The 14399-nt window shown below is 56.4% G+C and overlaps 1 protein-coding gene across 2 annotated transcripts in view; it reads right to left on the bottom strand.

Annotated features, from left to right (window-relative positions):
• TBCD (tubulin folding cofactor D) overlaps positions 1-14399 on the bottom strand; it is a 159022-nt gene that overhangs the window by 10402 nt on the left and 134221 nt on the right. For both annotated transcript variants that reach the window (XM_043585483.1, XM_043585484.1), the window contains 9 exons: positions 13276-13357; positions 11167-11285; positions 10588-10679; positions 9903-10043; positions 6915-6998; positions 6508-6666; positions 6296-6434; positions 4255-4376; positions 2104-2181 (listed from right to left, as the gene is read on the bottom strand). In XM_043585483.1, the coding sequence (XP_043441418.1) occupies positions 2104-2181; positions 4255-4376; positions 6296-6434; positions 6508-6666; positions 6915-6998; positions 9903-10043; positions 10588-10679; positions 11167-11285; positions 13276-13357 (1016 nt within the window). The remainder of the gene's footprint in view (positions 1-2103; positions 2182-4254; positions 4377-6295; positions 6435-6507; positions 6667-6914; positions 6999-9902; positions 10044-10587; positions 10680-11166; positions 11286-13275; positions 13358-14399) is intronic.

Raw genomic sequence — 14399 nt, 5'->3', positions numbered from 1 at the left:
ACTAGAGGGACCTGGAAAGGATGATCTTTGGGTAGACACGGAGCGGGGCCGGGGCAGTGAGGACACAGACGGCAGCAAGTATGTGGGTAACTTAACACAGACGTCAACCGCACAAAACTAAGTGACAACGTACCTACGATACAACACGTGATGAGCTCACATAACCCAAGGGAAGTCAATAAACATGTTAACGTCCTCGGTTTTGTGCAGGAAGAGGGCAAAACAGAGAAAGTGAGACTTTGACAGAGTGGCCACTGAAAAAACAGAAAGTGAACAGTGCTGCTGAATGATAAAAATCATTTAACTGATCAAACAGGGAGGAAGGAGGGACGCGCAGCAGGCAGGACCAGTGGAAAACATCCAAAGAAGCAGCTCCGAGGCCGAATGAGCCAGTTTAACAGTCAGAGGAGGTCCGACTGAGTTTCATCCTGCTCATAAGAGATGCACCAAATTTAAGTACGTGAAGACAGGAGTCACAGAACAGAGAAAGGTACAAGTTCAAAGTCAGAAGAAGCTGGTGCAGCCTGATCAGCACAAGAGCAGACAGAGTATAAAACAAAGCAGCACCAGAATAATGAAACGGGCCACTGAAACACAAGCCTGAACCTACAGCCGCACGCTCCAGAACAGAAGACCAAACACCCAAAGCAGAAACAGACAAAACCACCAGGGTGCCTGGGTGGCTTGGTTGTTTGAGCGTCTGACTCTTGGTCTCAACTCAGGGCATGATCTCACGGTTCGTAAGTGCAAGCCCCAAATTGGGCTCCATGCCAAGCTTGAAACCTACTTTAAAAAAAAAAAAAAAGGAGGGGCACCTGGGTGGCTCAGTCGGTTGGGCGGCCGACTTCGGCTCAGGTCATGATCTCGCAGTCTGTGGGTTCAAGCCCCGCGTCGGGCTCTGTGCTGACAGCTCAGAGCCTGGAGCCTGTTTCAGATTCTGTGTCTCCCTCTCTCTGACCCTCCCCCATTCATGCTCTGTCTGTCTCTGTCTCAAAAATAAATAAATGTTAAAAAAAAAATTTTTTTTTAAAAAAAAGGAAAGAACTGACAAAAGTACAAAACTGCCCAGAAATAAAATGAGCCATGTTTGTTAACGAGACACTTTCTCCCGTTTCTTTCAAAAATTTTAAGCCAGGAAAATCTGCGTTTAGGTCTCGAGACAAAACGTTCGGCAAGCCAAGTGACGCGATCCGTACAAGGACCCCACCCCACAGCCAGGCTGGCGGGTCCCGGGTGCAGATGGCGCTGGACACCAGGGAGTCAGTGACGCAGCAAAGATGGAGGCACAGGCACCGGACTCAGCCTCCCCCTGACACTAACACCCCACGAAGTTCACGTGGCTGCAGACTGCCGAGGACGGTGATCGCCGAGGCCCAAGAGGCAAAGGTGAGTGCGGAGGGGACACGGTGGCAGCAGTGCCACCGAGGAGCAGGGCCGACAGCCCACCGAGGCTGTCGCCAGGAGCAAACAGAGTGGGAGACGGTGCACGTGAGAAAACGCCACTCAGGGCCCACCTGGCATGGCTCTTCCCACGTCCCTGAAACGTGCCCAGGAGGAGGCGGCTCCAGGCGACCCACAGGGCACAAAAGGCCCAGCCCAGAGGCAAAGCCCTCGAAGCCTGGGATCCAGTGGAGATCATCAGGCCCTAATGAGATACACCAGCCGCCATGACCTCGACACCAGAGCTCACTGGCCAGGAGCTGACCCAGGGCTGCTGTGTGTCCCTGCACTAGGGAGTCTGAAGAACCCGTGTGCACCCGTCCTCTGTGCCCACACCTGGCCGGCCCCCCGCAGACCCACTCTGTCCTCCTCCGTCCGTGCGGGGCTCTCCAGCCTCAGCACCAGACCTGCCACCGCGACAGTACAGACGCCTCGCCTCATTAGGTCTCTTCCCACCTGGGCGCCGGTGCTACCATAGGAGCCCGGCCGAGGCACAGCCCCAGCCTCACCGGAGGGCAGCCGAAGCCTCTTGATGGCACAGACCATTCCTGAACGCGCAGAAAATCACCTTCTAGGTTCTCATCTCCGGCATCTCATCGCTTCATCTCTACAAGGCGCGCTCCAAGGCTTGCCCGACAGAGCGGGACCGAGCGGGGCACTTACTTCTGCTCCGCGGTGAAGAGGTCAAAGCAGCCGTTGGCCAGCATCTGGTCCAGCGTCTTCAGCAGCGGCACAGACACCCTGAGAGGAGAAGGCAAGCGCTGAGGGCCAGGCGCCAACCCCATCCCAATCCAAATTCAGGCAGAACATGGTGTAGAAGATGACAAACCTACTGAAGAATTCATATGGAAATGCTAAGATCAAGGAAAGCCCCAACAACTAAGGGAAGAGACAGCCGGGCTGGCACCACTTAATTTCAGCCACAAAGCTCGAGGGATTGGGGACAGCATAAACCAAAGAGCAGAGAAGTCCAGAAATAAGCTTACATGTTCACAATTTATGAAAAGGTGAAAAAGCAACATCGTGGAAGGGACAGTCTTTCAACACACTGGACACTTACAGGCGGAACCAACACATGGACCGGATCCGTCACTCATGTCACACACAGAAAGTAACCCAAAATGGACCTTACGTCTAAACATAAAACCCAAAACTAGGAGTCTTCTAGAAAACATAAGAGAAAACCTTCATGGCCTTGAGTCAGGCTAGGACTCTGCCTGACAACAAACACACCTGCAAAACCACAGGGGAGAAGCTGGAGAGCATGCAGGCACCTGCTAAGAGTCGGCCAAGGGCATGAAGGACAAGCCACCGCCCCAGAAGAGGGTGTCTGACGAAGGATTTGTGCAGCGCAGGTGAGAAATCTCAAAACTCAAGGGGCACCTGGAGGGCCCTGTTGGGTAAGCGTCCAACTTTGGCTCGGGTCACGATCTCAGGGTTCATGGGTTTGAGCCCCGTGTCGGGCTCTGTGCTGGGCATGGAGCCTGCTTGGGTTTCTCTCTCTCTCTCTCTCTCTGTCTCTCTCTGTCTCTCTCTCTCTCTGTCTCTCTCTCTCCTACTGCCCCTCCCCCCCAATAAAAGAAAAAAAAAAGACATTATTCAGACTGAAGACCATTTGCTTTTATTTCTAGTGACGCAGTTTTCTACCAGGAGGACCGTCCCAAAGGAAAGCCAAAAGGATGCTTTTCAGCCAAAAGAAAAGGGATCACAGGTTGTAAAGCCAAAATCTAAGAAGGAGCACAGAGCAAAGAAAGTGGTACATAAGTGAGAAAACCTAATTGTACAAAACAACAGTGAGTCTTGTATGACAAAATGTGAGCATTTTTAAAACAATTGAATTTTACATTTTCATTTAAAAGGTTTGGGGCACCTGGGTGGCTCAGTCGGTTGAGCATCCGACTTCAGCTCAGGTCACGATCTCACAGCCTGTGAGTTCAAGCCCCACGTCAGACTCTGTGCTGACAGCTCGGAGCCTGGAGCCTGCTTCTGATTCTGTGTCTCCCTCTCTCTACCTCCCCCACTCATGCTCTCTCTCTCTCAAAAATGGATAAACGTTAAAAAAAAAAATGTGTTTTGGAAATGCCAAACAAGCTCCAGTGACAGAAAGCAGATGAGCAGCTGCCTTGGGGCTGGGAGGGCGCAGGGCGCTTCTGGGGGATGAGCGTGTCGTGTCGTGAATGGTCTCGGGGCTGCTGACAGAGTCCATCGAACTGCACCCTCCGTGTGCATTTCATGAGACGTCACTCACACTCCCAATGGCTAAACTCCCGTTTGTTTCTCACAGACAGGATGGCCTGGTGATGGCCTGCGGCCATACCGCTGTAACCCACATTTGAGAACTGAGTCCTGAACTGAGTCTGAACCCTGTCAGAGGGCTTCAGGGAACACCCCATCCCAGGGTCAGGGCCCGTGGGGTCCGTTATCGCCTTTGTGGAAAAGCAATTAGCAAAACAGCGTGGCAAAGATGCTCAGAAAACACGTCCCCCAACTGTTGCTGTGATGTTCGGTCCTGGCGTGCAGAGACCCTGCCTACATAGTGGACGCGTCCGTGCACAGACTGGGGAGATGTCACCTCATGGAAAATCCACACTCACCCTCCCAAGCTCACAGCCTGGGTCGTCTTCACGCCCACTGCATACAGGCGTGCTAGTTCCACTGGCGCCGTGATGGTGGTGTGGCCAGTGGAGTCCCGCGAGCTGGGGGCACCCGGGGTCCCACCTGGATCTACCTCACCGCTCCCTTGAAGTGAAATCCCAATGAGAACAATCGACACCCTGGAGGTCTGAGAACCATCGCGAAGGCCCCGGCCCGTACCTGTCGTTCAGAAGGTTGTCCTCAAAGACCTGCAGGAGGGTCCCGCTGAAGCCCTCCAGGGCCCGCAGGTCTTTCTGGATCCCCGCCATGTACTCAAAGAGGCTCTGCGTGGAGTACCTGACCTGCAACAGGGAAAGCGCTCTCGTGACGGTGACAAAACCACCGCCCCCTCGCCACCTGCCCCAGGGTGGACCTCGATGGTCACGCTGGAACATCCACTAGGGAGCTGAGGGGACGGAGCCACAGAGCAGGTGGGTCTTCGAAATGTCCTGCCAGATGGGGCACAAGCAGAGATGTGGCATGAGCACTGACACGGAAATGCTTCCCCTGGGGCAGCAGCACAGACTGAGCGCTAAATCTGCCACAACGACCCCAAGTTGGCCTCAGTGGAGGCTGCAGAGGGCCTCCCAGGAAGCAGGTCAGGTCAGGGGACCAGAGACTCAGAGACCCTCCCCACGGACCCCAATGGACTAGCAGAAGGAATTGACACAGAGCTGGTCCCGTGCACAGTGACCAACGTGGATGCGGACACAGCCGGCAGCGGGCACAGCAGGGATCCAGGTGCCCTGCAGCCAACCGGCAGCTGGAGGCTGGCGCCCAGGAGACCCTGCTCCTACCAAGCCCTGTGACACTGCCCACAGCGACAAAGGCAGCGCCCCTCCCCAGACCGGCATCACACGCCTCCACGCACAGACCCAGGACAGTGAGTCACTGGCAATGAGTCAACAAGAGGAAGCGAGCGGACTCAGGCCCCACCTAAGAGCGCAGGTACCGTAACTATGAGACGAGGGACATGGAGATGCTATCGGTTACCTGTCAGGGAAAACACAATTACAGGGATAAGCCCACAGTGCAAAAGCACAAGAGGGGGGCGCCCGGGGGGCTCAGTTGGTGGAGCCTCCGACTCTCAATTTCGGCTCAGGTCACACACAATCTCACAGTTCATGGGATCAAGCCCCGCATCGGGCTCTGCACTGGCAGCATGGAGCCTGCTTAGGACTCTCTCTCCCTCCCTCCCTCTCTCTCTCTCTCTCTGCCCCTCCCCTGCTTGCTGTCTCTCAAAATACATAAAAGTAAACTTAAAAAATAAAAAGCTGCAGAACACAATAGCACCTGGAAAAGAAGTCTGAAAACCAGGGAGGACAGAGCATAGGTGGAAATGTGGGGCGTGGAAACCCTGAACGAGAACGAGGAGGGCAGAGAACGTTCCAGAGGAGATGGGAACCGTGAACACACCACTGGGCGGACAAGGAATTCCAACAGATCACAGGTGGGAGCGTCAGAGGGCAGCTGCCGAGCGCCAAGTGGGGCTGGGCGGCGGGCGGCACCACCAGACGGGGCTCCCGCGGCAGCAGCCCCCGAGAGCAAGGGCAGATGACAGAAGATGCACGGCTGTCCCCGTGGAAGCCTGCGTGTGACCGCGCAGGGGAGGACACGTGCCCCCCCCCCCCCGACACTGCTTCTGGGTCCAGTAGAGACTGTGTTAAGGGACCGCATGACTGCTACACCAGCAGGAAGGACAGCAGGTGACGGAAAACGCACCCAACAGACCAAACCTATCCAGGAAAGACAGCGCGAAGAAGACAGACGAAGACAAAGAGGGACGGTCAAGCAGCAGCTGGCAAGTGAAGTCCACATGTGCCAACAAGCCCAGGGAGCACAAAACCACACTGTTCTGTGTTGCCTGTGGCGAGATGCCACGCGCACAGAAGCTCCCCGCAGTGTTCCTCGTAATTCCGTACTCTTCCTAGTGGGCACACCGGCCCACTCTTGTGAGAGGTTAATGCCACCCTTGGGGGTCCTGCCCTGGAAACCCAAGGCCAGGGGAAGGGGTGGACCCTTGACCCCACTTTGACCCCCAAAGCGGGAAAAAAACAGCACACAAGGCGACAGCAGGCCTCCCAGAATGCACCTCTCAGCCTCCGGCTGCCATCCGAAAAGGCGCCAGACACCGTGTGTGCCCATTCGAACCTCCCACACTGCCCCAGCCCCCGGGGCAGACGCCTCCCACAACCGTGGACCTGGGAAGAGGCCTCCTTACCGTGGACTCCGTCAAGCCGCCCACAGACACAGCCAGCCCCAGCAGGACGTGGTAGCGGTAGGCAGGCAGCCCCAGGAGCTGGGTGACGAGAGGGAAGGCCTGGGACGGCGCATTCCAGTTCACAGAGGCCATGTCGGACCTGCAGACAGTGAGCCGACAAGCTGGAGGGTCGCCCGTGCCCACTGGGGGTCGGGGATCCCGGCCTCCCGTACCTGGGGAAGAGCTTTTCCAGCTCTTCTCGATGGGGCACGTGGGGGACGGGGGAGCCACCAGAATGCAGCAGGGCCATGAACACGCGGGCGGCGTGCGCGCGGACCCGGTCGATCTTCTCACTTGCCTGCTGGGCCACACAACACATGACCTGCTGACAGCTGCAAACCAAGAGCAAGGCCGTTAGCCCCGTGTGAGCCCAGGGCACCACCCAGAGCAACCCCACAAGCACGGCAGCCACCGCAACAGACCTGACACCTCAGAGGCCTGAGCACCAGGTCTTGGGTGGAAGCGGTGAGCTGGGGTGGGGTGGGTGGGAGGGAAGGGAGGCCCAAGAGACCCCGGCCGCACCCCTGATGCAGGCACCCACCCGCAGGCCGGACCCAACCCCCACACGGGGGGCACTCACACAGTGGCCTCGATCAGTTCTGGCTGTTCCCTCGCCACCAGGAGCATCAGGTCCAACAGACTGGTCATAGCGGCCTCACGGACCCTGCAGGGACAACGATGCAGTGAAGAGCCCAGGCGCCATGTGACCTGTCGGCCACACACCCTCAACCAGAGCGAGTTTCAGAGACTGACCATCGCTTCAGTAAGAAACATCCACCAAGCCCAGTACAGGCAGCCGACAACAGCGCTTTCTCCACGCTCCACCAGCAAGGATGCGCGTTTGACGCCCGAAGGCAGATGCCACGTCCCCAGTGTGCGCACAAACACCATGACTCTACCCCAAAACCGGCACAGAAACGTCGGGACAGACGTGTGCAGCGGGTGACCGGAATGTCACTCTCTGCTCTCACAGACTCACTCCACATTCACTCACACTGAAGAAAACGAAGCTTCCACACCGTGAAAACCTGAGCCTGTAGCATCACTGACCGACCCAGGGTGAAAGCGGCACTTCAGACTGGGGACACAGCTGAGCAGCAGGGACCACAGACCTGCCCTCTCCGACAGACGGAGGTCCTGGCCCATGGGAGCCTGGCGGACGAACCGAGCGCAGGTGTGGGGCGCTCAAGGCACAAGTTGGCCTTGAGGGGGCTCACAGGAGCTGGGCAGACTGTCCCTGGGGCAAGGCTGCCAACCAGATGCTGCTCAGGACCCAATACACAGACGCCAAGGGTGGGCAGGGCATGGGGGACGGGAGGCCTGAGCGTCCCCATGGACCCCCAGTGTCTGTGGGCACAGCACTCACAGGAGAGGTGGTGGGGATGCACAGAGGACAAACCCAAAGCTGCACACGCCCTCGGGGCCTCACCAGCTCCTGGCAGGGCAAGCACGGGCCAGGGTCCCAAATGCCGGGCTTGGGCAGCTGGGAGGCCACACAGCCACGACCCGACCGCTTGCTGAAGGCATCAGGCAATCTGCACCCACACCGCAGGCCTGACGGATGGAACCTTCGTGATCCCTGCAGGGAAGTGCATTCCCAAAGCCTCCGCAATTCTGAACGTACAATTTCTGGATAGAATTAACACCACAAGGAATAGACAGAAAAACAAAAAAAGACCAGGTGTTAAAATAGCAAAAGACGACAAAAGAAACAGATGCAGGGTTGCCGCAGGAACCACCACGAGGGACGTGCTGAAGGAACAGAGATAGAAAAAATAAACGAACACTGGAGACTTTCTACTGAGAGTGGGAATCTCTGAGAAAGGACCAAACGTCACTGGGCTCTGACACGCGCTCCCCAATGGTGGGCCCTCAGGAAGGACACGAGTACCTGTGTGCACAGCCCACCCGAGCTTCCTCCTCACAGACGTCAGCGTCTGTACCATTGAGGGACCCATGACAACCCACCATCCTTCTAGCTTGAACTGTGAGGAGTCAGGATGACCAGGGCCACGTGAGGTGACAGATGGGCCCTTGCAGGGGTCACCACGCCCACGCAGGAGCGAGATGGAGACCACAGTTCTGTACTCAGTCCAGGCCCACTGGCCACAAAAAAGCCATCAGCACCCTCGGGAGGGGTGAAGGAACCCGTCCCCACAGCAAACCGCCCAGAGCCGGAATCTGCTCCAAAACCACACGCGCCCCCGCCCCCCACAAAGCAGCAGGAGGAAGGACCCACTCTCCAAGGCGCACAAGTGAGCCCAGGCTGGGGTCAGATCGTCATCACTGACACAGACCCCGATGGGTGCAGCCCCGTGGCCCTCGTTCCACAGGGACAGAGAAGTACAGAGGTCGGGGCTGTGCTGTTGCAGGGGCCACAAGGCAGCTGTCTGGCCTCCCCAAGGACACAGGAATTAGGGAGGTGCCTGCATCTACGAGGACATGTCAAGGCTGTCAGGAGCCCACGCGAGTCGTGTCCCTAACACCATTGGAGGCTGAGAAGGAGGGAAGGGAAGCAGCCCGTGGGGCGAGGGAACATCCTGACAAATGAAAAGGCGGAAAGGTCGGCAGACACAGAAAGTGGGGAAGAGACCAAAAGGAACCTGTAATGATACGACACAGATTTGAATGTCACCAGGTGAGCCAGGTGGCAGCATGGACGTGACACAGGAAAGAGCCAATGAACCTGAACATAAATTAGCAGAGTTTACACAACTGAAGAGGAAAAAAACTGAAAAAAGGGAGTGGAGCTTCAGGGTTCGCAGTGGAGGGTCTCAGGGGAGATTTAAAAAATGTGTTTAAAAACCTTGTCAGATTTGGGAAAACATGTTCATTTCCTTTTTTCTTCTTTTGAGCTTTAACATAAAGCTCAACTTCTGTTTGCGTCGTAATAAAAGTGACTCCGTGGACGCCAGCGACACCCCCACCGCGGCCAGCCCCTACCACGGGGTGTCCAGAACGGGAGACACAAGTCGTGCAAGCAGCTCTCAGCTCTGCCGGTCAAAGGGCAAGACGGTCTGGTCTTCACAGCAGACAGAAAAGCAGCCTGAGATGCTGGAAAGGCGACAGCTACTGACGTAAGAACAGACACGACACAAAGACACAGAGCGCCACGGCCACAGCCTTCTCGTGGCTCGGGCTGCAACAGGGTGTTGGGGGCTTCCTCGCGGGGACAGTTGCACCGGTTTCCTCCTGGCTTCCTGTTTCCCGTCACAAGGAGCCGAGGTCCACAGTGCCCAGCTCCTTCCTCCTCCAAAGTAGTCTGGCCCCTTCTTGCCCTAAATGGCTACGCTGGGGGCTCCGTTTGTGTGAACTTTCTCAAGAGAGAACTGGAAAGCCGACCACAGGGGCTGGGACGAGGAAGCGACATCAGCGTCTGTGTTACAACTTAGTGTTTTTCAGAGAAGAGAGGAACGCAGCTGAGAGCCAGGCCCGCGGATGCTGTGCTGTCCCAGGAACACACGACCGGGCAAGGACCGTGAACAGGAGACGCTGGACATAGCCCCGTCCACCCGCAAAGCTACTCCCGCCAGGACGAGCAGAGGGCCCGGCGCGCCTGCCACCTTACCATGCGCCCACGTCCCCACGGCTGTCGGTGGTGTAGTCGCGCAGACAGCCCAGCAGCGTGCGGTAAATCTGAGAGACGTTCGCTTCACATACAACTTCGTCTGGGGCCCCTCCTGCTCTCACGCCAACCGTCTGGCAAACCCTGAAATTAAAAACGTGTGAAAGATGGCAAGTGTCTGAGGCCCCATCTTTCCCAACAGGAAATGCTCGGAACAGGACAACCTCAGACGTAGATGCAGAATTCCAGAGCTTCTTCCTTGCTGGCACACGGCAAATGACACATTTCCCCCAAAATCACATTTCCTAACGTTTGGCCTGTGCCCCCTGGCCCCCCACCCCCCATCCTGACAAGAAGAAAGGAGTGGCGTCATGCAGAGCAGGGGAGGATCTGGAAGAGAGAGGAGAGCACGTCCTGGCGTGTGTGCACATGTGGCCGGCACCACAGACCGCTCCACACAGCACTTCCAGACTCCAGCTAAGGCTCACGCCCCAGTTGCGAGCTGGCCTGGTGTTCCTAAAGCACAGAAGGTTAACATTCACCAAAGCGACAACCAGCGAGAAAATAAAAAGTTACGATGTTGCTTCAAAGTAGATTCATGGTGCGATAGTGGGCTCTCTGGAGCCCTCGGTGTTTGGTCGCTGGCGCAGGAGAGAGCAGAGACTTGGGGGCCAGCCCGGGGACCCACCTCGAGATCGCCTTCAAGGCATCCCGCCTGGATTCAGCAAAGCTCACATCCTCGGGACGAATGAGGGTCACAGCTCCCAGGCCTGCCAGCACCTGAAAGATGGTAACCAGTTACCGACAGAACGTGCCCCGGGCAGACCACCTCCGCAGGGCACCCCCAGTGCCACCTTTCCATCCCATGGCCCAGGGCTGGACATTGTGACCAATGATCAGTTGACTCAGTATCTCGATCCACTACTTTTCCGAGGGCCGTTAGGTCCTGAGAGCCGGGTAGCTGAGTTTTAGGAGGTCCGTGCAGTGCCTCCGACCCCAAGGCATCTGGGGCAGGAGGAAGGGGACACAGCACACGTCTAAAGGCAAGTGTGTTTCCACAGACACAGCAATAGCTTCCCTCCATCAGACTAGCACTCAGCCCCTCCAAGTCCCTCCGGTCACGTGAGACCATCCACCAGGCACCCTGAAGAGTAGCACCCTGCTGCCGTCCTCACAGCCACTCACCTGGACGGGTGTGGATTTGTGGTGGGATCCTGCCTGGCCCCTCCCCCAGCGGGCCCACCTCGCAGGGCTCGGGGCACCTCACCTGCTGCAGCCGGCCGCTCAGGAGGAAGCACGGGAGGGCACCCAGAGCCAGCGAGAAGCCGCAGCGGGTCAGCTCCTCTGGGCTCTGCAGGTCAGCGAGATACTGCCGGGTCAGCTCCTCTGAAAGAAAGTGACAACAGGGCCGCTGCCTTCCTTCCTGAACACGCGCTCCTTAAGACCTCAGAAATGTGCGAGGCAGCAGTGAGAAAAATGGACGAGCCCCGCCAGCTTCTGGAGCAGATGTACCTTAGCAGTAGCTCAGATCAAAACAGACTTGAGAGGGGCGCCTAGGTGGCACAGTCGGTTAAGCGTCCGACTTCAGCCAGGTCACGATCTCGCGGTCCGGGAGTTCGAGCCCCGCGTCAGGCTCTGAGCTGACGGCTCAGAGCCTGGAGCCTGTTTCCGATTCTGTGTCTCCCTCTCTCTCTGCCCCTCCCCCGTTCATGCTCTGTCTCTCTCTGTCCCAAAAATAAATAAACGTTGAAAAAAAAAAAAAAACAGACTTGAGACTTTTTATTAGGCGATTTTAATACATGATTTCACTCTTAGGGGAATAAATCCAGGAGGGGTCAGGAATTCATGATGCATGATGGCGCCTGGGTGGCTCAGGCGGTTAAGCATCTGACTTTGGGTAAGGTCATGATCTCATGGTTTGTGGGTTCGAGCCCTGTGTCAGGCTCTGTGCCGCTTTGGATACTCTGCCCCTCCCCTGCTTGTGCTTTCTCTCTCTCTCAAAATAAAAACAAAATCTTAAAAAAAAATAGAACCAGTGCAGTCCTATTCACTCCGAAAATGAATGCTCACAGTGGATGTGATGCCCCCCTCACGAGCGAGACAGGCCCCGCGGACGGTGAGTTTGTAGGGGCAGAAGCCACCAGTGTGGCTGGGTGACAGCACCGCGTGAGCAGACAGACTCTCCTCAGACAAGAGGGCCGCAGTCAGGGACAGAAGACGGGACAGGGACACAGTGTCACTCAGGTGACAGCCGGGCTGGCGTGCACCAACACAGCTCTGCACACCCCAATCCACCTGAGCACCATGACAGATTCCTGTCCTCACTGCTTAGACTTCGACAAACACGACCATCGAGACACATGCACGGAAACCTCAAGGGCCTGCGTCAGGACGGAGGAGTGCCACCGGAACCGCCAGGGCGTGACCACAGCCGCCTGGCAGCACTGGCTGGGATCTCCACACCCGGAAGTTTACTCCAGAGCACCGCCCACTCCTCCCATGTGCACAAGGCCATACCGTGAATCGTGACATTATCGTCCCATTTTTTAAAATCAGACTAAATATAAAATGTTACTCTTTATGTGAAACTGTGGTCAAGGGACAAACGTCATAAACTTGGAAAGCCGGTCAGAAGATCCCATTACAGAATATTTTCTTATTTTTGAGAAAAATCACAGAAAGCAGATTTAGACTATCGCACGCATGGTTTTTACCCATTTAACGTAACTTAGAAGAGTGCTTCCTGTACTGCTCAAGAGACGGTCTTGCCACTTCGGTAACACTGTGTAAGCAATGCCGCACGCAGGGCACCACGGCAGGCCAGCGTGAAGCGTCTCCACGCCTCCACGCAGTCCAGATCCCAAAGGCACCCGTGATGTGCCAGACAAACCACCACGAGGGGGTTCCGGGAAACCCTCCAGACAAGAGAGGAAGGGGCCAAGGAACAAGCACCAAGGCAAACAAACAAAATGGAACAGAAACGGGAGGTCCCGCGGGAGGACAGAGCAGGAAGGCGCTCCATCCACCTACAAAGGGAACCTCCAAGCCCAGAGTGGGGAAAGTTTACTTTAAAATGTCATTCAGGCAAATGCTGCTGACGTAAGTGTGGGTTCTGTGCGTGAGCATCACACTCGTTGGTGCTGGGTGAGGGGAATGCCCACGTGCCAGGCACACACCCATCTAGAGACAGACCAACGCCTCCAGATGCCCCATGAACCCCATGGGTCCACGAGAGACCCCCCCAGCGGCCATCACCATCTCCGCCCTCCCCAGCTCCAGCCCCAGCTCCCCAAACCCGTCCACCCTGCAGCAGGGGGCAGCGCTCCACGCCCTGCACGCCCACGCTTCCTGCAGGAAGCCCCTGTGGCCCACTCACCCTGCCTAGCGGGATCTGCCTCCCCAGCCTCCCGGGCGTAGTACTCTCGGCAGAGTGCAGCCAGGGCCGAGACGGCTGCTTCCTGAAACAGAGCAGTACGTGAGTACCCAGTGCCCCCGTACTCCCCGCCCCTCCCCCGGTGCCCCCCAGTAAGTCTGAAACAAACAGAAACTGAGTCAAGTACCCCTTTCTAGCCCATCTGCTGGTCGTCACCAGATACAATTAGAACTTAAATGTTTTCTGCAACTAACAACCTGAATGGAAACGTGATTTCTTCCATACATTGCAAGTGTCTTCGGATACAAACAGTTAATAATAAAATGGGGCACTTTTTCTTTCCCAGCAGAATTAAGGGCAAAGCGTGTGTTACACACACAGGAGTAGTGTACAAGTATCGTTTGGAGAGGCGCCGTGGGGCCAGGGTGGAGGGGGAGTGAGTGGGAGCCAACAGCAGCCATGGGCCCCGGGGCCCCCGGCACACCTCCGCTCCCCACAGGAGGAACCTGAGCTCAAGGTAAGCTTCTCAGGGTCAGACAGACAGCAAAGGGTGAATGCTGGATTCCTATTTTCTTTCCTGCTGCTCCCCCACATCAGGGAGCTGAGTCCAACAGAGCAGCCCTGGAGAGACACGCCGGAGGCCACACAGGAAGGGCCATTGGCACAGGGATGGACCACACGAGGCAGCACCACACCGAGGGGTCATCTGTGCAAACTGCCACAATCACCGCTGGTGTGACTCCATTGTGGGAACAGTCTTCAAAGGAAATTTTGAGGCCCTGACTGTGAAACATTCGAATTCAGCTAGTAAAACTGTATGTGGATTCTACAGAATGATAAAGTTCCTTTAAAATAAAAGGGTCAGGAACTCCTGGGTGACTCAGTAAGTTGAGCATCCGACTTCAGCTCAGGTCATAATCTCACAGCCCATGAGTTCGAGCCCTCGGTCGGGCTCAGTGCTGACAGCTCGGAGCCTGGAGCCTGCTTCGGATTCTGTGTCTCCCTCTCTCTCTGCCCCTCCCGCGCTCATGCTCTGTCTCTCTCTCAAAAATAAACATAAAAAAGTAAAAAAGGATACATAGGAGGCTAGAGCATTAATCATACAGGAGACCAATACGGACTTCCAT

The sequence above is a fragment of the Prionailurus bengalensis genome, chromosome E1 (genome assembly GCF_016509475.1).
Source record: "Prionailurus bengalensis isolate Pbe53 chromosome E1, Fcat_Pben_1.1_paternal_pri, whole genome shotgun sequence".
NCBI classification, from domain to species: domain Eukaryota; kingdom Metazoa; phylum Chordata; class Mammalia; order Carnivora; family Felidae; genus Prionailurus; species Prionailurus bengalensis.
Note: the sequence above shows the minus strand (reverse complement) of the source record. Positions and strands in the feature narration are given on the sequence as shown.